The sequence below is a fragment of the Dipodomys merriami genome, unplaced genomic scaffold (assembly GCF_024711535.1).
Source record: "Dipodomys merriami isolate MVZ:Mamm:240054 unplaced genomic scaffold, mDipMer1.0.p SCAF_31, whole genome shotgun sequence".
NCBI lineage: Eukaryota > Metazoa > Chordata > Mammalia > Rodentia > Heteromyidae > Dipodomys > Dipodomys merriami.
In genome coordinates, this window is record NW_027204604.1 from 2,711,229 (window position 1) to 2,733,935 (window position 22,707).

A 22,707-nucleotide genomic window follows, 5' to 3' on the forward strand; every position below is an offset into this window, starting at 1 on the left:
AATTGACACATCATGTTAATACAACAGGATCTGTCTTTTGTCACCATGATGGTCATGGGCTTCTGTTTTTCTAGGGGATTTTTGTAGCTTTGGAGAGAAGGGGCGCTTCCACTCAGGCCAGGGAAAGTCTCCAAAGGAAACAAAACATAAGCCTTTAGAGACCAGTGGGAGCAGAACCTGGTCATTAGGACACGTCCTCACTTGGTAGGACTCAGTGTACATCAGGAGTGACAACCACCAGGTGGAGTATCCGCCATCAGTCAGAGAAATATTGAGAGGTTCTTTCTAAAAAAAACAAAAACAAAAACACAAAAAACCTGTCATCTGAACTTGAAAGTTCTATGTTAAGCATTTATTAGGCATTTTAAATTCTGTTTGGTCCTCTTTGAGATACACCCTGTATTGTGGTTTTCATTCTTAGTTACCTTTGAGGTCCACTGTATATTGTATCTTCAGTTCTTAGTCCCCTGTAAATTCTTGTGACCACAACTTACTTGATTTGAGTGCCCAGATGTGTGTGTAGGTATGAACGAATAGGTGTCCAGAGCTAGAAGACAGATTCCTAAATGTAACACATGTTTTTTAATGTTCAGCACCAGCACAGCTGAGGCCACCTGTGGTAAAAGGAATCAACAGCACCACGATGCATCTCAGGTGGCTCCCACCAGAAGAGGTGAATGGGCCCCCTCCTCTCTACCAGCTGGAAAGGAGAGAGTCAGCTCTGCCAGCTCCAACTGCTGCCATGACCAAAGGAATCCGCTTCATGGGAAATGGGTATTGTAAATTCCCCAGCACCACTCACCCCCTCGGTACAGACTTTACTGGTAAGCAAGTATATTTGATACGGCTTCATTTATCAGAGACTAAGCTCCAATGTGATGTCAGTTATTTTGCTATTACATTACAGTGCATGTTTCCTGTGTCTATTTGTAGAAATGTTCTTTTATAACTAGACCCTGATTGTGTCCACATAGCCATCCATCCCTTACATATTCTGGTGGAGACTGGGTCAGGGAGCAAGTGATACCAGTGGAGGAAAGAAAGGAAAAGAAGGAAGTGGAAAGACAGCCATAATGGATCCAAGCATGTACTCAGGAAGGCTCTCAAATGCCACTTACTAAAATGTGTTTCTCAGAATATTACTCAAGGAGTATAGTGGATGAATGGACTTGAGAAACAGATCAACTTATCTGGGCTTCTCAATGGATACCAGGTCATTGAAGCAGGCAAAACAAATAACAAAGATATCCTACTCTATTTTGGTTAAAGTTTCCTAACACGTCGTTGAGGTATTTTCTCCCTTTCTTTTCCTCAAGAAACACTATTAATATTTTGAGTCTTGTGGAAATTCACCTAAGGAAATCTAATGTCAGAGAACATACGCTTCTCTGGGCCAGGATTATGTTGAAGCAAATGAGGATTTTGCTTCAGGCAAGAAATACAAAGGCACTGAAAAACTCATTGTTACTATCAGTGATACTTTAATGCAAACCCCTCTAACCCTTAAATCCACACAAAACATTATAGTTAGGTTTGGGCCCTATACCTGTATCACTTACCTTTTTACTTACCCTATTCTCATCCTTGATAGTATTAGTAGTCTGAATGCCTATGGTATCTATGTCTTACTATTCCTAGTAGTCCCATTCCAACGTATTATATAAAACAGTGGTGACTCATTCATACTACACATTTCCAATTTTTAGAAAAATGCAGGAGTTCAGGATGGTGGAAGATATTTGTAATCCAGTTTAGGAGTCAGAGATCAGGAGGATGAATTTGAGGTCAACCCAGACAATATTTAGCCAAGATATCATCTTAACAAACAAGCCCCATGAAAGGTGTAAGTAAGAAAATGGAGGTATAAAGTTGGCATTGATAGATAAATAAATAGATAAATAGATAGATGCATACATGCATATATACATACATAAATAGATGATAGAATACAAAGTATAATATATATATATAATTCTATGAACTCCAAAAAGTATTTATTTAATGTATGAGAAAATCCTTTTTGTAGCAAATGGGAAGTCTTTAAAATATGGCTTATGGACAATACAAAGCAATTTGATCTCTAAAATAAAGTTCAACTATCTTTTAATTTTACCTAAACTAGTATATAATTTGCATTTTTAAAGTACAAATCATTATGTGCTGCTGATATATGTTTGTAATGAATCATTTTAGCTGATATTATTAAAGTTGATGCATGCTTAACCCTTAGTATACAAAAATTCATTACTTCATATTAGAAATTGCACCATTGAAATCTCCTAAAACTCAACTTCTCATTAATATTTTTATAATGTGGGAAAGAGCAGGCATATGGAAATAAATGTGTTTGGCACACATGGCTCATGCCTGTAATCATGGCTACTCAGAAGGCTAAGATTGGAGGATCAAGGTTTGAAATCAGTCTGGGTAGGAAAGTCCATGGAAACTCTTATCTTCAATTGGCCAGCAAGAATCCAGAAGTAGAGGTGTGACTCAAGTTACAGAGTGCCAGCCTTGAGCAAGAAAGCTAAGGGATAGTGCTCAGGTCCTAAAATGCAAACCACAGTATCAGCATTAATTAATTAAAATGTACTGCTTAGAAGAAAACTTATTTTTTAATAAAAATAGAAATCACCTCCTCAGTACCTTCTGCTTGTGATGTATTTCTTCCAGGAAAGAGTATTTGTTTTCATTCAACTAGGTCTAGCTGTGGCAGAAATGGCAGCTTGAATTTGCAGGCTATCCTGCACACAGATTTTTATGGGATCACCTGATAGACAGAGTGGCCAGTCCACTGCTGATAAAGTAAGCCATCCTAGCTATCTCCCTTACAGGCCGAAAGTGCAAAGGCATGGGGCAGAGACTGCATCTGGGACCTTTCCCAAATTCTGCTTTTAAAAGTTAAGCCGTAGATATCAGCCTCACTAAACAAGATTCTTCTGTCTATACTAGTCTCAGGCTTCACAGATAGATAGATAGATAGATAGATAGATAGATAGATAGATAGATAGATAGATAGATAGATAGATAGATAGATAGATAGATAGATAGATAGATAGATAGAATGTATATGTACATACTTGGAGTGCAATACAAGGAGATCACTCTTTTGATTGACCTGTTTCCTGGATGGAACTTTGGTGATTCTTTGGATCTAGAAAAAGTCTCAGCATATTCAGGCCCATTATCTTCACCTTTGATTGGTAGCTTGCTGTTAATTTTAAGGCTCTGTTTGACGTTTGAAGTCCCTAGGTCTTCTTCAAGGCATTAGTTGTATTATCTGGCTTAATTGCCAGATTTGGATAAATAAATTTATTCAGGTGAGTCTTTACTAAAGTACATTTTACCTAAATGATGCACTAGATGACGTGGCAAGACCAACGACTTAATAGCTTTCTTTAAATTTGTATCTTGCATGAGCGTACAACTAGCATCACAAATAGTCATGCTTGCATATTCTTTCATTCAGTCATTCTACCAGCTTTAGAATAGGTATATTCACTATTATGGTACAAGAAGATATGTGATTGCCAGACATGGTTGGCCAATGTACCACTACTGAATTTCTTAGGTTAAATCATGAATTGAACCCTTGATTTGAAGACCAGGCTGTTGGCCACAGGTAAAAATAACTCTTCAAGATTATTCTTGTATGTTTATTTGTTTACAAAACTCATCATAATCTAAGTCATACCCTCAGTCCTTTACATTTTAGGGCTACATGTTTTCTAGGGGCCAGTCTTAGACTAGGATCCTCTTATCTCTCTCTACCTTTTGCATAACTGATATTACAGAGTAGATCATTACACCCAGCTTTAAAGACTCTTCTTTGGAAGTTATAGAATGGAAAGTACATAAAAATGATGAATATCAACAGATGAGAATTCATTATCACCCAAATGTTTCTTACCCAGCACTTGTTGTATTTATTACTCAATCATATTATAGATAACCAACAGTAAATAATGTTATTATTAATTTTTATGCATTATTTATTTATCTGTGTCACCAGAGATAATAGAGATTATTTTTTCATAGCAATAAAAACCTCAGGGTTCTTAGAAGGTAAAATACATGCAGAATACTGCATGTTTCTTCATATTGTATAATCTTTCTACATTTTTAGACAAATCTAAGGAGCAAATCCCAGAGATCTTTAATATAAGTCTATGTTAAAAGTTAATAATTTTCAGGCAAACTTTATATTGAATTAAGAATTTCAAATCTCCAATGTTAGCTAAAATGATTCCTGAAATATGAATGGGAATGTCAATTAGCATTCAAAGACATATATATGATATTATGTATATTATACATTTGTATTATTAAAAATAAGTGATAGTTCACTCTTCAATGACTGGATTGGTAAATGTGTTTGTACCATGTTCCATGCTCAAAACAGGTACAATGAAAGTTTTGTTATAAAATGTTGTCACTGCAGTCCTAAAAAGGCAATGTCATACAACTTGCTTCTCTTTGACACTTTACATAATATAAGGAAAACAATTCAATAATGTCTGTTTTAGATATGGTACAAGTATAACTTATAAATTATTATGATAAGTATTACTTTTGAGCAAAACAGTGAACCAGACAAATCCTTGTTTTTGTACCTGCTCTATTCTTTTTTGGTGCAATTATTCTTTCAAAACTGTGATTTGCAGAATGTGTTAAAGTATCAGTTGTTTTCATCATTGTATAAGCTTAATAGTTTGTATTCCCTTTTTTTCCATATTGTTAAGAATGAGAAATTTAGAAGTAGAGTCTTAAGTAAGTTTGTTTTTAAAATTAAGGTTGTTTTATTAACTAAATGTAATCAGAAAAAAAGCACTTAATCTTGTCTGTGGCTCGATTTCCTTTTCCTTAACATTGGTATAATAAGCCCACAGTATTAAAAAATCTAGCAAGTAGGTGATGATTGAAAGAGATGCCACACAGGTTACTTAGCACATATTGACATTAGGTAGTAGTTATTAATCATTTAAAAAATATTTGTTTAAGTACCTACTATGAGACAAGAGCTTTCTCTAAGTAAGAGTGTTCATCAATGTATGGAATCAAAATTCTCTCTCAATTAGCATACATCTGCAATTTGAGGGATTTGTTCTATTAATTCACTTTCACTTAAACTTACAACTCATTTACACTTATAACACTTGGTTAAGTGTTATGTCTGTAGTAATATTAAATATTCCATAGTAAAATGTTATACTTAATATTGTTACTGAAAATAGCTACTGGTCTTCTGAATCTCTAATACTGGTTGTTAATTGGGTGGAAAGTTATGTTATGTGAATAGAACTTTGAGCTTCTACAATCCCAATTCTGTGAATAGAGACTAGGTAAGACATTATTTCTGAAGTATTGTTCTTCGGTTTTATCAATACGTGTAATGAAGCCACATGTTCAACTCTACTTCATGATCTTGTAATTAGACAAGCCTATAAGCACCGTGGAGATATGGTCCCCTGATTACATAGATTTACAGAGTACTTCCATCCTCCAAAACCAGAAAAGAAAAGAGCTTTTCCTTTCCTTGCTGCCAAATGGGCTCCCGTTGCATTTCTGGAGAAAAGAAGATCATACTCAATTTTTTTTTTAGGAATGCAGAGTAAATCTACTTGATTTGTACAAGTTTAATTCATGCTGTGCAATACTAGTAATTCAAATAAAAACCTGATAAAAATCCACCACTAAAATACTGCTCAGGGAGGCATTCCAAAGGTGACCCTCTGTCTCCTTGCCACTTTCCCTCCTCCCCACCCCCATTAGCAAAAGCAGATTTGTGATCATTTGGAGGAAGGTTTGACTATTGTAGCATCCAGATGCCAATCACACCAGCCTTTTTAACTTCCTTTACTGGTGACCCTGCCCAGAAATCAGCAAGTGCCTTTGGGGAGATCTTTGTAGCCAGCCACTAGGGAGATGAGCACACATGTGCACCTGGATGTAATTTCCTTTTATTTGTCTTCACGAGAAATGTGATTACTGATGTTGAATATCTTGCAGATGAGAACTGTACAGTTTCCTCATAATAATGCTGTTCAAGGACACTAAATGATTGTCATTCATTTTTGTCTCAGTATTCACTTTCCTCCAAATGGCTAAATTCAAAAGCATTAGGAAGCAAAAAAAAATACGATTAATTACTGAGGTACAAAAAGGGAAATGTGCCTCCTCCCAAATCAATATTCTTTAAAGAGCATATATTTTATATCTGTTACTATTAGGTATTTGTGCTTTGTGGCTAATTTTTTTCATAATTTTCAGTGAATTGGGACATTTAAGTACTTCATTAAAAGAAAGCTGATTGTATGCAGTAATAGTAGAGAAAGAACTAGGGCAAACTTTTCCAGAAAGACTAATTAGTAAGAGCATATTAATTCTGACCTTCAACACCCTTGGTATCCCAGTATTTGTTTTCTTTGGAGTGGGAGCAAGTATTGTTACCAGGAAGTGCTTTAAAAAAATAAAGAAAAAGAACAAAAACAACTAAACAAAACCCAAGTCTTACCAAGTCAGATTTAAATACCAAGTTTTGCTTAACCTTTGATGTTAGACTGGGCCATAGTTATACAAAAAACAAACAAATATATGGATCTGTTTCATGACTTAATAGTTTCTCATGCTGGCATTAAGGAGACAGGTAATCCAATGTAAGTATAAAACCAGTGATCAAGTGAAGGAGAAATAGACAATGATGAGAGTTAAATATGTTTCTGTCATTGAATAAGTATACCTAGTAGAGTCCATTTGCATAGACAGAAGGGGACTCAAATGCACCTCTGCTAGAATGACCAAAGTAAGACTAACCCATGATAAGTAGGGATGTTGAGAGCAGACGTAATGATCATCTAGTTTTTGCTACAGTTAGTAGTTCATGTGTAGAGGTGTTCAGTACATAGATGTAGGTAAATATTTAGGAAGGACCTGCAGATGGCATTGATGGAGAAAGAAGGCCTATCCATCCAATTCCTCAGTAAGACAGTTTTATATACATCTTTTTCAGCCTTTGCACTCTAATGAGATTCACTTGAAATATATTGTTATACTGTTACCCTTTGTTTGAAATACTGAGTACAGGTATCCTTAAACTGAATTGGCATTGCCTGGTCATTGACCTCTCAGAATAGTATTTTCACTGAAGCAATTTTAGTTAGCTGAAAACACTTGGTCAATCAACTTCAGGTCCCTTATTTTTATAGTTCTTTTGCTATTAAACAACACACAAAATACACATACCTGACATACAAACTACACATCTTCATGTACACTCAAATCGCACTCATGAGCAAATGCTTTCTGCCACATCCCCAGCTTTTCTCAACAATCTCTCAAAATTTTCTTGATTAAATTGTCCAGTGTTTTTCCAGCTAGCAATTTAGGGACTCCAGAATAATCTACAAGCCTTTACTGTTGATACAATGTTGATAAATCGTGGTGATGATCTACATTACATAACACAGATTAATTTTTGTTCCCTTTCCATCCTGATGCAATGGGTAGAAAGAGAAACTCTGAGAAGTAAACAGAAGGGCTAGCAGGGGTTAGCTAGTAGAGACAAGGACCACTGAAGAGGAACAGTTTCTGATTTTATAAAGAGAACTATTTTGTACATATTTTCTTCTCAAAAACTTAAAATATTTAAAGACTTGCAGGCAGTTATTTTCATATTATGATAAATACAACCCTCATCAAAGAGTACTGATTAAAGTGAATTTCATTTCTAATCAAACGATTCCAGTAAAATCATTGTCAAAACACTTTATCTTTAAAACCGATTCTCGTAGTTCCAAGAGTTATTTTAGGAGATCATGTACATTAGTAGTGAAGAAATTTCAGAAAATATTTTGTAGGCTGCATTGAAAACAGCAGTAGATAGATGATAGGTAGGTAGGTAGGTAGGTAGATAGATAGATAGATAGATAGATAGACAGACAGATAGATAGATAGATAGATAGATAGATAGATAGATAGATAGATAGATAGATAGATAGATTAGATAGATAGATAGATAGATAGATAGATTGATTGATTGATTGATTTTGATGAAAAAGCAAGTATGGTCCTCCTTCCTTTGTTTGATGACATAGCTACTTGTATTCTCTTGAATGTGAAGAAGTTGGTTTGATTTCTCTTTGATTTGTCTTCTCAGAGGAGAAATGTTGAGAAGAGGCATTGAGGAAAAAGAGGAAGGGAAGGATCCCTCTAATCTTGTTATTCTTGGTAGTCTCAGAAAGGAAACATACTTTAAAAGCAGAGAAAGACACATGGGAAATTTATAGAATGGTGTGATGGCCTACCATTCCACAGAGGCAGAGGATTAAAAGGCAATGTGGGTACTTCCTCCTCCATGTCTCCTCTTTGGTTCCTTCCCATGAGCCATTTCTGCCTTTGGTGCTAAGGGAATGCATTGTGACTGTGTGAGGCAGAATCCTGGGAAATGACCCAGAGTACTACTTCCTGATTCCTTGCAACATTCAATAATTGTCCCTCCTCTGATGCTCTTCATTACAGCTCTTGGAACTACTTGTTTTTCTAGAGCTACTGTCCGGATCTATGCTTGGGGCGCTCCATGAAGTTTCCTTTTTCTCTATGCTATTCTTCAAACTGATATTCTTTCTTGTTTTCTTGTTTAAATGTTTTCAGTAGTTTCCCCATGAGATTCTCTGCACAAACTCTTCTCTGCTTACTTTTCAGCCTCATCTTTCCACCACGTATTACCTGGCTTACTGCCCAGCTATTTGACGATCTTTCAAACTGTTTATTCATTCTCTGTGAATTAAATGCTCTCAGATGCCCAGGTTTGTAGAGATGCTGGAGTTCATGGCTGTTATGCCTTTTTCTACTTGCAAGTCATTTGCTTTCTTCTTAACCTGATGAGTTACTAGTTATAAGTAAGGAGAGAATTTAATAATTCCACTAAGTAGCCTCATAGCAGCTACAACCTCCCTTCTATGTCATGTCTGGATAGGGCATCTCCTATATGACCACTTGAAACCAGAATTTCCTCATTTTATTCCTTACTATATTCTATTGAAATTGAAATTGGTAGTTTACTTATCCATGTCCCAGAAACTGAAATTGTGACTGTCTTCTTGACAATTATAGCATGCATGTCTAAAATAACAGAGGGAAAATATCAGTGTTCAACAAGTGCTTGCTGAATACAGACCAAAGTAAGTTAGTGGTACTAAAGAAAAATCCACCAGAAAGATTGTTTCACTATGGGAATTGCGTAATAGTGAAATTAACTATGTTCTTGAATATAGTATATGTATTCAAAAGCTACCTTTTAAGAAGTATTGAGAGCTTACAGTTATACCAGGTTTATTTGGTTTCCATTAGCCTTACAGGTAGAAGAGAATATAATTAAGCTGCATAGAAGTAGAGACAAAAAATTTTTTTACTCATGATCCCTAGTTATTGGTAATGGTTATAGCTACAGTGTTAGGTCTGATCAGGGCTTGTTTTTTGGTTTTTGGTTTTGTTTTGTTTTTTGCTCCAATACAAGTCTCACACTGATTTGTTAGAAACCAATTGCTATTAGATCTATTATATACAAGATTCCCTTAGGCTTATTAAATTTTGAGGTTAATGAATATTTTGACACACTTACCTATTCATATCATTAGGCCTTATTGCAATTGGTTTAAGATGACAGTCATAATAAACATATATAGTCAATAAAAAGCACTTTTAATATTGGAAGTGCTTTATAAACAACAATGATCAATGCAATGGATAGATTAACAGCATCATACTGATTGGATCCCATTTCAAGGGCAACCAAGGTACTGATGCCACAGGTACCCAGCTTATACTTAAGTTTTTAACACAAAAAGCAGTCCAGGCTGAAATGGTACTACTGGTCAGTTTTATCAAAAATAAAAGTAATCCTACCCAGACTTTCCTCAGTATTAGAAACTCTCCCTTGATTTATGAGGCCAGAATCACTTTGCTGGGATTCTGGCAAAGAAATATGACAAAAGGAAATATAGGCCAATAACAATTACAAAATTAGGTTAACAAATTCTAAATCCTCCCAGGCACTGGTGGCTCATACTTGTCGTCCTAGATACTCAGGAGGCTGAGGTCTGAGGATCACAGTTCTATGCCAGCCTATGGAGAAAAGCCTATGAGACACTTCGATCTCCAATTAACTAGCAAAAAGTAGGAGTGGAGCTGTGGCTCAACTGGAAAGTGCCAACCTTGAGCAGCAAAAGCTTAGGGGTGAAGCACAAGTCCTAAGTTCAAGTCCCAATATTTACAGATACGCCAAGAGGAATTTAGTACACACTTTAATATACAATTGGCCTGTTCTTGCTCCCATCCATTTGTACCTCTTTAATGTTTTTTTCATAGCTCCTATAATTGGTGTTAATATGCTATGTTATTAAGTTTAACGGTGAGAAAAAATAGTTTGCTGATAACTGATTCCTTTGGCATACTTACAAATTCAGTAGTCAGAAAAAAATAGAGAAATATAATTAAAGATTGCAAAATCAATTTGACACTCGCTTAAAATGTACAGAGGGAGGCAGCATCTGTAGCCTGCGTCAGCTCCGTGATCTCTGCATGTACTTCAGGCAAATTACAGCTTTAATTTCCAGCACTGTTAAACCTCATTAAAAACTTCCAGAAAATATCTCATCTCAAGTATTTCCCCCTAATGTCTGATATGCTATGTGATCTCTATAACGCGGTATCTATAGGGCAATTCATTTAGGTATTAGGTGTGTTCATCTAAACTGCATATACAAAATGAGAAGTTTTAAAATACCACTTCCTAGGAAAGGATGCTAGCGGCATCTTTTAGATGTTTTCCAAATGATTGATTTCACCATTTGCCTTGTTCTTACTCTTGTAAGCCTTTAATGCGCTGGATCCCTGATTGGGTTAGGAGCATGTAGATGGAATTGAGGAAACTTGTCCCTGGCTCGTAACATGGAAAATGGTGCTATTTTTCTGCTTACAAGTTTTTTTTTTCTGCTCAAACCAACAGTTAAGACAACCAACCTATTTCAAAAATCCTCTAATAGGACCAAGCTTTGAAAGCAATGGCTGAATTTCACTTCAGATTGGTGGATATTTCAGGCATCTTTTAAGCTACAGATCTCATTTAGGACTACATCTTAGCAAATTTGCCGAACTTTTGCCAAAGAAGAACACATGACTACCCTCTTGGTACCTTGGCTTTACTGAACGCAGTTGGGACATTATTTGATCCATGCAAAATGGACTCTTTCTATGAGAACTTCTAATTTTCATTCCAAGCTCACGGGTCAGTCTCTGTTATCTCTTGCATCTACAGGGGAAACTAATTGGAGTGAGAGGCAGAGACAAGTGAGAGGGTAGATGACAGGAGGAGAAAATGGAGAGCATAAAATAAGAGAGCAGAGGAGAGGAGAGGAGAGGCGGAGGGGTGGAAAGGAGAAGCGAAGGAGGAGACTGGGAAGGGGACAGCAAGAGACAGAATGAAGAGGAAGAAGCGAAATAAGAAAAGACATTGTCTCTAGATAATACTTTCCATTTTTACTTGAAATAAACTGGTCAAAATATACAATCAGAGATTCTAACAAATTCCACTTGCATATGAATGGACAATGGGAATAGTTTAAAGGACTTGGGATCAAGGAAAGAACTTAGGAGAGAGGAAGGCATATGGTGGTAATCAGAAAGCAACAGAAGGAATAGCCAAATACATAAGGGAAGAACTAAAAGAAACTCAAAGAAATTTTCATGAATTAGGCAACTGTTACCAAGATAGATTCTTGTTTTCTGTGTCAGTCGTGGGGCTTGAACTCAGGGCCTGGCACTGTCCCTAAGTGTTTTTGCTCAAGGATAGCACTCTACCACTTTGAGTTACAGTGCCACATCTGGTTTTCTAGTGGTTAATTAGAGATAAGAGTCCCGCAGGACTTTCCTGCTTGGGCTGGCTTCAAACCTTGATCCTCCGATCTCAGCCTCCTGAGTAGGTAGAATTTCAAGCATGAGCCACTGGCATCTGGCTAGATTTTTACTATTTGTAATGGAACACAGCTAAAATGGAACAGTGCCTCAAAGTTTAGTTTTAAACTACGTTCAATTATTTTAGACAGTGAGATTGTTAAATCTTGGATGAAGTTTCCTTTGATTAGTTTGTCTGCATATGTATCTTGTTATTAAAAAGAAAATCTGTGATCCAGGATGCATAATCATCCTGAGATAGAGTTCTAGGAAAACTTACGTGTTCTTTCTTTCCTTGATGGTTCTTTATTCTCCCAAAGTACAGTGTTTCAACTGTGGGTTATTTCTCATCTGAGTATCTCAGGAAGATCAGCTGCATTTGTACTGGTGTATGTATGCAATCGATGTTTACTCTGTGATGTGTTTGGAACACATTCTTAGCCAATATGATCAGATAAAATGTTTATTATACTTAGAATAAAGGAGTACCACCATTACTTTTTATGTGTTTGTATTGTGTTTATGTATGTCCATCTGTGTGTGCATGTGTCAGCCCTGAGGTTTGAACTCAGGGCCTTGTGCATCTTGCTTAGTGTTTTTTGCTCAAAACTGGCAGTCTAACACTTGAACTACACCTTCACTTTCAGTTTTGTACTGGTTAAATGGAAGTAGGTGTCTTGTAGACTTCTTGATCCTCAGATCTCAATCTCCCTTTATAGCTAGGATTATAGATATGAGCTGCTTCTGCTCAGCTTAACCATTACAAATTTAGATCCCTATAACTCTAGTCCCTTGATCTACAGATAGCTGCATTTTGTGTTCTTATTTGCCAGTTCCTCCACATTCCCAGAGAAAGTCACTATACAGCTACTATTTTCCTACCTTATATTTTGATAGTCCAAGCGGCAGGTTGATTTTTTTTTCTACCCAGCAGGTTCAATAGTGGACCAGGACGTCTTGTAATTTAGTCACTGACCTTGCCAAATAATTTCATATTTTTCTCTTGCTTTGGCCCTGGCAAATTACATGTCATGCAAGTTTGATAGCCCAGCTCAATTCTATAAGGTTTATCTATCACGTCATACCAATTAATTTTAGTTGATTTTAAATTAATTGGTTCATGTTTCTGGCTTTTTCTTTGGTAGAATTTACAGAAACATTCATGTGAAATAGCAAACCATATTATATAAATAAAATTCATTGAAAGCTCTCTTGCTCTCTGGCTTGAAAAAGCAAATTTTATTGGGCCATTTAAGGCAGAAGAATCAGACATCATTTTCTTTCACTCTTCAATATATCTTAATCATAAGTCGAGTATATATGTTTTTGTTATTTTTTAAGTTAAGTCTGGTGGTTTATACTTATTATGCTAGCTACTCAGGAAGCTGGGTGGTAACAGTTCAAATCCAGAGTAGAAAACTCTGCTAGATTCCATCTCCAAACTGCTCAGCAAAAATCAGCACTAGAGGTGTGGCTTAAGTGGTAGAGCACTAGCTCAGACACATGTGAGGCAGATTTCAAAAGATGGTACCGTTAAAAATAATAATAAACCCAGGTGCTGGTGACTCATGCTTATAATCCTAGCTACTCAGGAGGCTGAGATCTAAGGATCGCAGTTCAAAGCCAGCCCGGGCAGGAAAGTCTGTGAGACTCTTATCTTCAATAAACCACTAGAAAACCAGAAGTGGTGCTGTGGCTCAAATGGTAGAGCGCTCGCCATGAGCTGAAGAGTGCAGGGACAGAACCCAGGCCCAGAGTTTAAGCCCCACGATGGACCAAAATAAAATAATAATAGTAATAATAATTACATAAATAAACTAATTTGGAAGTGCAAATAGTATTCTTTGGCTCCCGGCTTGTTTATTCAGCACTCCATATTTACGAAGAGTGAAATACTGCCCATGCACTTTGAAGGAAAAAATAGCTAATAAGCTAATTTAACTAGTTATCTTGAGGAGCTTTAATTTTTGCTAGCAAACATCTGAGAAAAATATCACTAGCATGATACTCTTTAAAAAAAAAAAAAGAGGAGAAGAAAAATGGAATCCACTCCCTGTGTTGCCCAGGCTAACATAAATGAGATGGTGATGAGACTCCAAGTGGCAATCTTCAACCCTTGAGGAGAGTGCCATGTTCCATTAGCGAAGGCACACTTATTAACGCATAGACAAATTTGGCAAAAGTTACAAAAGAGAGCAACAAACCATGATAAAGGGCTTGCAAATGGGACCAGGAAGAAAAGGCTGAGAGACAGGAGGGTACTCAATCCTGAGGAAAGCACACAGAGGAGACCCCTGATAACTGTTTACAGATGCATAAGGAGATGGGGTGGGGAGAAGAGGGACCTATTCTTCTCATTAGCCAACAAAGACACTTCAATAACTAATGGGTTTATAGCATGTGGGGGGGAGGGGGGAATTCAGGTTAAATATTGGATTGAATTAGATAAAATTTTACTATTTAAAATTTCATGATGCCAAGCATCATTGTGCCAGCAGAGAGTAAATCAGATTTGAATTGGAATGTTGGAATGTAAAGTGAAAACAAATCATATCTGAATACAAGGGGGTCAATAATTAAAAGAGCTTACATTTGCATAGAGTGTTCGCATATTTCATAATATCCTTACATATGTTGCTTTACTTGTCTCTGGATAGTTTTAGAATAGGGAGTGGATTGGCTAGTTTATAGCAGAGGGAAATCAATTTTGGAGAGGTTAAATATTATTGCCTGCCTGCATGCATGCCTTCTTTCCTTCCTTCCTTCTTTCCTTCCTTCCCCTGTCTCCCTCCTTTCCTCCCTTCCTTCCCTCTCTCCTTTCCTCCTTTCCTCTTGCTCTTCATCCAATATTGTTGCCTGCCTGCCTGTCTGTCTGCCTGCCTGCCTGCCTCCCTCTCTTCTTTCTTCTCCTCCCCTTCCCTCCCCTCCCTCCCTCCTTCCTCCCTTCTTTCCTTCCTTCCTTCCTTCCTTCCTTCCTTCCTTCCTTCCTTCCTTCCTTCCTTCCATTTCAGGACCAGAGAGCCATCATTAGGCAACCATCCATCAGAAATTTTCTGACCATGTTCCTACCATTACTTGCTGCCATTTCCTTTATAATCTGATTTTCATTTTAGAGGACTATTATTTTCCCCCTTGCTCTTGTTTTTGTTTTTCTTTGGTATTTTTAGCATATATTAATTGTACAAAGTAAGGACTTTCATTGTTGTATGTGTATACATGCCTACAATGTACTCTAATTATTTTATAGTGATAGATAAGTCCCACAAATTTCCTTTTTTTCATACTAATTACCTAAGGTGAGAATTGGGCTGAACATAATGGACAGGCTAATGAATAATTTAATTTACATAAAGGAATAAGAAATAGGATGGCTCTTACAACTGTCTTATTTATTTCAATCTATTATTCAGCTTTTGCTATTTGTAGTCCTGAACTAAACAATACTTTTGGTGTCGTGCTTTGACAGATTATCACCAAGCCAAATACAGACTCAAGAGTTAGTTATGGTGAGAATCGACTTAGAACATTACCAAGTGGTGGAGACAATCATTTCACCTTTATAATGTTCATATTCCTTTTCTGTAGAAAGGAAAATCATAACTTATTCTAGATTCTTCCATGATTACAATAAGAAAATACATGTAATGATGTCCACTACAAGTTATAATTTAGCATTTGTTTTGGTAAGAAAAAAAATTGTTCTTTTGATTTGGGGGCAGCGGAGGGGGGCATATGTATATTATGAGTAGGTGAATGGATGCCATTCTTAATGCTTGAACAAAGGTTTGGGCCCTGTCCTTGAGCTTTTGTTCTTCAGATTAGCACGCTACTATTTGAGCCACAGTTCCACTTTAGGCCTTTTTGGTTGTTTAGGGTTTAGTGAAAATAAGAGCCTCAAGAATTTCCTGCCCAGGCTAGTTTGAAGCATTACTCCCATATCTCAGCCACCTGACTAGGAATTATAGGACTGAGTCACCAGTGCCTGGAAAAACTTAATTTTTAGTGTATCATTTTATTTTGATAACTCATTCCAGTTTTCTTTTCACCCCTGCCTTTACATTTTTTTCTCTATTTCCTAGTTTTGAGGTCTAGGTCAAAGTCATTGTTCTTTCATTGAAAATTTACCAACCTAAGTTTTAATTGTTTGGTGTGTGACAGAGTAAATGATTGGATGAGCAAATATTACTATTTGGATTCCATTATTGGTTGTATGGCATGCATTCTTGAAAGATGTATGTGGGAAACATTTAGGCCTTATCTTGGCTCTTGATGGGTCATGGGACTGTTAAGAGGTGCGATTTGGTGGGAGGTCTCAAGGCCACTGAGGACATGCCACTAAGGGGATTGGAACCCAAGCCCTTTCTTCCTCTCTTTGGAGACAGTTTTGCTCTTCCATATTCTTCTACCATGATGTACCACCTTGTCAGTGGCAGAGGCAATTAGGGACTGGAATTTACATATTCCAAATCCCTCCAAGATGATGGACTTACATAATTATCTCAGGTATTTCCCTATAATAATGAAAGGTGAATGACATGGATGACAATGTTTTCCTTAATGAAATGAGGTATGTTTTTGGAAGACAAATAAGGGTGGGTCTAAGATTATCCATTAGATCCTGCAAATACCAAGAATCGAGTGCTTAGTGGAGAACCTGTAAACCAATGTACACCACTTTGAACATAGAGAACTCTTTTCCCAGCAAAAGGGGTCTGGCTGTTACCCAGGGAAGGCCACTTGATTGGCTGCAGAGTGGAATCTGAGGAGACTCTGAACACTTTCCCCTACCCCTCCACCTCTCAGTCCTGGGCTCAAGTTGTGTACAGGGACCTAAGAGGTGGGCTAGATGGAAAGGCTGCTGCTGTGTTTGCTGGAGGGTGGGGCAGGTTGAGGGGGAAATGCCAACCTCTGTAGACTTCTGTGATGCTCCCTGGGATGCCAGCCTCCTCCCGTGGAACCCTCAGTCCCCCAGCAGTGTTAATGAAGGAAGACTACAGCAGGCAGGCTTCCTGGGAGCATGTTGAAGGAGCTTAATGGCCCCCTGTGCAGAATGTCAAAAGAGGTTCTAATTTCTGTTTTCTTTGGAGATTATATTGCAGGTTCAAATGGTAATAATCTTAATTAGAGTCTCAGGAAGTTGCATAATATCTTCTATGCCTTGCTTATTCGGCACACCAAGCAACAGAGACTGTGTGCCAAATCACGAAGGGTGGGTGGAGCAAGCAAACTGTAATTCCAGTAAATGAGATCTGCCTCCCCCCAAACACACCCATAGCTCTAATTTTATTTTTTCTTAAGTTACATCCAAAGTTGAAAAAGCAAGGAAGTAAATCTCCCAAGGGAGTCATTCGACTTCATCAGTGGAGGAAAGACATATGTTGTTACTGATGAAACCTCTGGAGTGGAAGCAGAGCTAACCCCAGGGAAAGCTCCAAGTAGAAGCTCCTGCCTGTGACATACCCACAACCAGCTCCAAGGCCCCCCTCTCAGGAGCCTGCAGCCATCCTGATCACCCAGCACTGCCCTGGCCTCTTCCCCAGGCTTGATCCCAAGGCCTGATCTTTCTGTCTGACTCCTTGGGGGACAGTTGCTTGTGTCTATTAAACACAAGTGTACCTGTCTTGTGCCCCACCGCTTCCAGGGCTCAGATCAGTGGACAGTAGATTGTCTGATGTGACAGATGTCACTTTGATGGCATGTCAATGGTGACTACATGTTCCTGGGCTTTTCTGGGTCTCACCAGGATTGTCTATTCACTGCCCTCAGACCCCTAGAGAAAATTTCAGCATTCAGATACTGTGGTTCTGTTGGAAAGAGATTTCATTCTAGCACATCTTTTTAAGGCTGTACCTGTACAGTCAGCCCCAGATGAAAGTTGCATTTTGAACTTTAAAAATTATCTTTAAGACCATATCCCCTCAGTATATCACCTTTATAATCTTTAACCAAGAATGGTAGCTCATTTCTGTAATCCCAGCTACTCTGGAGGTAGAGATTGGGAGAGTTATCATTCATGGACAGCCTGGATAAAAGCTAGCAAAATCTTCATCTTATCTAAATCAATAAGCTAAGCAGTGTTCTTTATGCCAGTAACCCCTGCTATCTGGAAAGCAAAAGTATGCAGATAATGGTCCATGGCAGGCCCTAGGGACCCATACATGAACCTATGTAATAAACAAATAATAACCAAAGCCAAAAGGACCTAGTTTCAGATGGTAGAGCACATGCTTAACAAGCCTAAGGCCTTAAGTTCAAATGCCAGTACCACCAAAAAAAAGAAATAATTAATCTATGGGCCTTACATTATGAAAGTTATGTTGACTTTGACCACATTTGATAATAATAACCAAACTGTTTTAAACATGCATAAAGCATCTCTTGTGTGAACAGGTCTTGTGTTGAATTTTCATAATGTAAGTCAATTACCTTCTCATTAATTGTATGTGTGTGTTTTGTTTACTTAAGTAAGCCTCTCATGCTGAATTTGCTTCCTATCAGAAGAGGAAGAATTCCCAAGTATGTTCTGAAGAAGATAAGTTTAAATAGAGCTGGAAGTCATTCCCAGGAATGATTAAGACACTGAGACAGCTACTGAGGCTGTTGGAGTTTAGAGGCAGACCATGATTTTAGAGTTCTCTTAAGTAAAGCAATGGTAGGACAATATTCATGTAAATGAGAACTGGGATAAAGTACTGAACAGAGGATTATATTATCAAAAAATGTGGCTGAGAGGTTTTGAACTCGCTGAACTGAATCTGTTGAGAAATACCTTGTAGGAAATCTAAATAAACATCTATGCAACTGTCTCTTCTCATTCAGGATCTTACTTAGTCTATTTCCAGGTGATAAAGCCCTTGATCACTCTTAGTGCTACAGTCAGGCATATTGAACGGTCAGTCTGTACAGTAATAGCAATACATATCCATATAATCCTGGCTCGAGGGAAAAATGATTTTTTTTGGTCTGGGTTAGTTAAAAAAATTTTTTTGGAAGAAAATTCCACACCTTAAGTCAGCTGCGACTCATGGGTCCATTATAACTTCAAGATTTTTAACAGCCTCTGCCTGGGGCATGGGAGATGAGTTTTGCTCCAAAGTGGTGACATGGGCATATGTAAACCTCCGGGAATCATTGCAAGAAGCTGAGAGTCTGTTCTAAGCACAAATGGACAGAACATGGAAGATGGAATTCCCCGACCACACTTGTATGACCTTGGCCGGCATTCTTCAGCAATTTGGTCACTTCAGGAAATGGAGACACAGAGGAGATGGAGGAATGAAGGAAGTGAGAGGAACAGAATGGGAAAAACCTCAGCAGGTTACAAGAAGAGGCTGAATTAGGCAGTGAGCTACTGAAAAGGTCATGTTGATGTAGACATATATAGATATGAGGTTGTAGATATAATTATATAGTTATGACATATACTTATATAATTATTCTATAAATTATATAATTGTGATATATATGTATGTGTATGCATGTATCTCTGTACATATATGTGTGTGTGTATTCATATATATGTGTATTTGTGTCACAGCTAGCTTCACTTCTAGCATTTTATTAATTTATTGGATAAAAGAGTCTTAAGGGCTTTTTTGCCTGATCTGGCTTCAAACTGTGATTCTCAGATCTCAGCCTCCTAAATCACTAGGATAACAGGTGTGAGCCTCTAGTTCCTAGTCATTTATAAATTTTTAATGCTTATTTATATTGAATTTAGGTAAGACAACACATCAGTCCTGTCTGTTTTATTATTTGCCATTCTAACTGTGGTTGAGTCCTATTCACCAGCAAAAAGCTGGAAGTGGAGGTGTGGCTTAAGTAGTAAAATGCCAACATGATTTAATAAAAGGTAAGTGAGAGTATTGGGTCTTGAGTTCAAGTCCCTATCCAGGCACATAGACAAAATTATCATTCTTTTTGCCACGGATAGGAATATTTGACACAACTTAGAGTTTTTTTTCACTTATAATTATTAGTATATTTGTTTGCTAACACTGCTGTAACACTGAGTGAATTTTTTTAACTATATTGTTTTTATTCTCTTTAAGTAGTTGTAGAAAGGGATTACCATTCAACAAATCAGTTTAAGAATACTGTACATCTTGATGGATGTCACCCTTTTCATTGTTCTTCCCATCCTTCCCCACACAGGTCCTCTTTTCAATTTTCTTAATTTCATGGGTGTGCATTGAATAGTAGGACTTTACTCTTCTGTTCTTTTTTGAAATTTGCTTGACCATTCTAGAAGCTGGACCTCATATGTCAGGCTGATGTAGTATGAGCTCTGACTGAAGGTAGCAAGGGTGAAGCTGTTGTTAGCTGTACACTAACACTGGCTCCCTGGCCATCTCTGGTGTATTCTGGTTTCAAATGCATTTCTTCAACATTTTCTCATGTTGTTTTCCCTGGAGTGTCTGTCTCCTTATTGAAATTCTTTTTAGAAAGACACCAGTCATATTGAATGAGGGGTGTTTCCCCACTCCGATATGACCTCATTCAAATAACTTACATCTGTGATGATCTTCTTTGCAAGTTAGACCATATTCTAGGGTATTAGAATTAGGGAATCAGGGGATGATTCAATCTGTAAAAACCACTCTGTGTAACTAAGGAAAAGTAAAGAATCGATTCCATTCAGGAAATAATAATTTAATTAAAAGAGGAATTAAAACATCTTCCAAGTACTCCCTTACATTTAGTTTATTTTTTAAAAAGTTATCATTTCACCAACATGGTCTTGTGTTGGTTACTAGAACAATTGCAAGGTATATGCGAAGCTTAAGAAATAGTATTTAAACAAAGATTCTGAGTGTTTTTTTTTTAAATCTGAAGTACATCTGGAAATATAACATAACTAACTGGATGATTTGTTTTAGGATGAGGCCTTTTATATTTGTAGAGATGGCATAGCCGGCTCATTTTAGGTTTCCCTTGGAATGCTTCGGTTCAGATATTAATAGCATGGAGACCTTAGTTTCATTGTCAAGTCCTGTTAACTTGAGTTCACTCACAGTAACAACCACAATTCACCAGCCCCAGCTATTGTTTCCTATCTTCCTCATAAAGTAGCTTCATGAAGAGAGTTTTTTTTATACTAATCAAAGATACACAATTGTCTCCACATCCACTACAATCTGTAATCACATAAAATACATAGAATGATAGACTTCATGTGTATTTTTTTTCACAAAAATGGTAAAGGCTAAGCATTAATGAAAGTTACGGCAGAAACTCATTATTCAATACACAGGAGATTCATTGGATGACTATAAATCTAAATCACAACAAGCAAAATTTCTGATTATTTTATTTGTCTTCTATTCATGCTTGCTTATATTGATAAGGTTTACATAATAAAATGCATTTATAGGAAGATATAATCTTGCTAAAAGATCAATGAGTGCATTTCTAAGTATATACCAATAATACACAATTATTTCCATATATAGATAGATAGATATAGATATGCAAGCCCAGTTAAAAGACTTTTTCATAAACAGGAATAGTCTTCTCATTTGATGCATTTTCCTAATTAATATGAGAGGTAAATAATCATAAAAATCCAACTGTAGATATAATATCTCTGATAGTTTGTTGATCATCATAAGTGATTCTTTACTCAGTCTGAGTTTAACGTAATGGAAATTAGAAATCACAAAAGGAATTGAATTGAATGTGAATGGAGAAAGGGTTGAGTTACTAAGTACAATAGCTTTTATGTGGACAGGGTACTTGTACTTGTTCAGCTAACTTTTTTATTGTGCGGGAACGGTTCAGAGAAGATAAGTAAAGTGGTGAAAGTTACGTAGATGACCTGTGTTTTAGTGGTAAAGTTGCATACATACACCTGTCTCAGGCTACATATGAGATGATGGGTGAAGTACTGCTTTTGTTATAATACTGCAGAAGTGGTAGAACACTATGATTTCCATCTTCTCTGTCTATTGACCATTCTTTGAGTCAGTGGCAGCTATCTTGATGGCTATGCTGTGTGTTACCTGCAGCTGTTGCTGCCTAGATAATCACAGTGATAGAAATATTATTTTATTTTGTTGTTATTATAAGGGTTATTATAAGATTTTGTTGTTATTAGAAGGGTTACAGTTACATAAGGTAAGGCTTTCTACCTGCATACAGCTAGGCTATGAGCATCTCTCTTCACTTTACCATAAAAAATAGGTGTTTGCCTGCTCTTCAGTCTTCACAGGCTTAGTTAAGAATTCCTATAGACAGTGTCTATTTAATTGAAATAGGATTAAGCAGTATTTTGTGAGTATGATTGGTTAATAATGAGACAATAGAATTAATTTTCCAGGCAAAATATTTTCTTTCAGCTGTAAATGCTGACATTGAATTTCTCCAACTATGACTAAAGCCGTAAGGTATGAATGGACTATTTTGATCTTATTTTCTTTCTCCTTCAAAGACAGATATTTAAGTTAACTCAATAAATTTTATGTAAACCTAAATGAGTTGTATATTTTAAAATGCTGATTGCCATGAAACACCTTTATCAAAACTGTTAGTACACTTAACCCAACTGGAATTTCAGCATTTTCTGGTTTCTTTCTTTTTCTTTTCTTTTTTTTTCTTTTTCTTTTTTAGTCAGTCGTGGGGCTTGAACTCTGGGCTTGGGCGCTGTCCCTGTGCTCTTCAGCTCAAGGCGAGCGCTCTACCGCTTGAGCCACAGTGCCACTTCTGGTTTTCTAGTGGTTTTATTGGAGATAAGAGTCTCACCGACTTTCATGCCTGGGC

The 22,707-nt window shown here is 37.0% G+C and overlaps 1 protein-coding gene across 1 annotated transcript in view; it reads left to right on the plus strand.

The window, feature by feature from the left end:
• The window catches only part of Ush2a (usherin), a 640,266-nt gene that overhangs the window by 179,830 nt on the left and 437,729 nt on the right, over nt 1-22,707 (plus strand). The window contains exon 20 of the mRNA XM_070041435.1: nt 594-824. Coding sequence (XP_069897536.1) covers nt 594-824 — 231 coding nt within the window. The remainder of the gene's footprint in view (nt 1-593; nt 825-22,707) is intronic.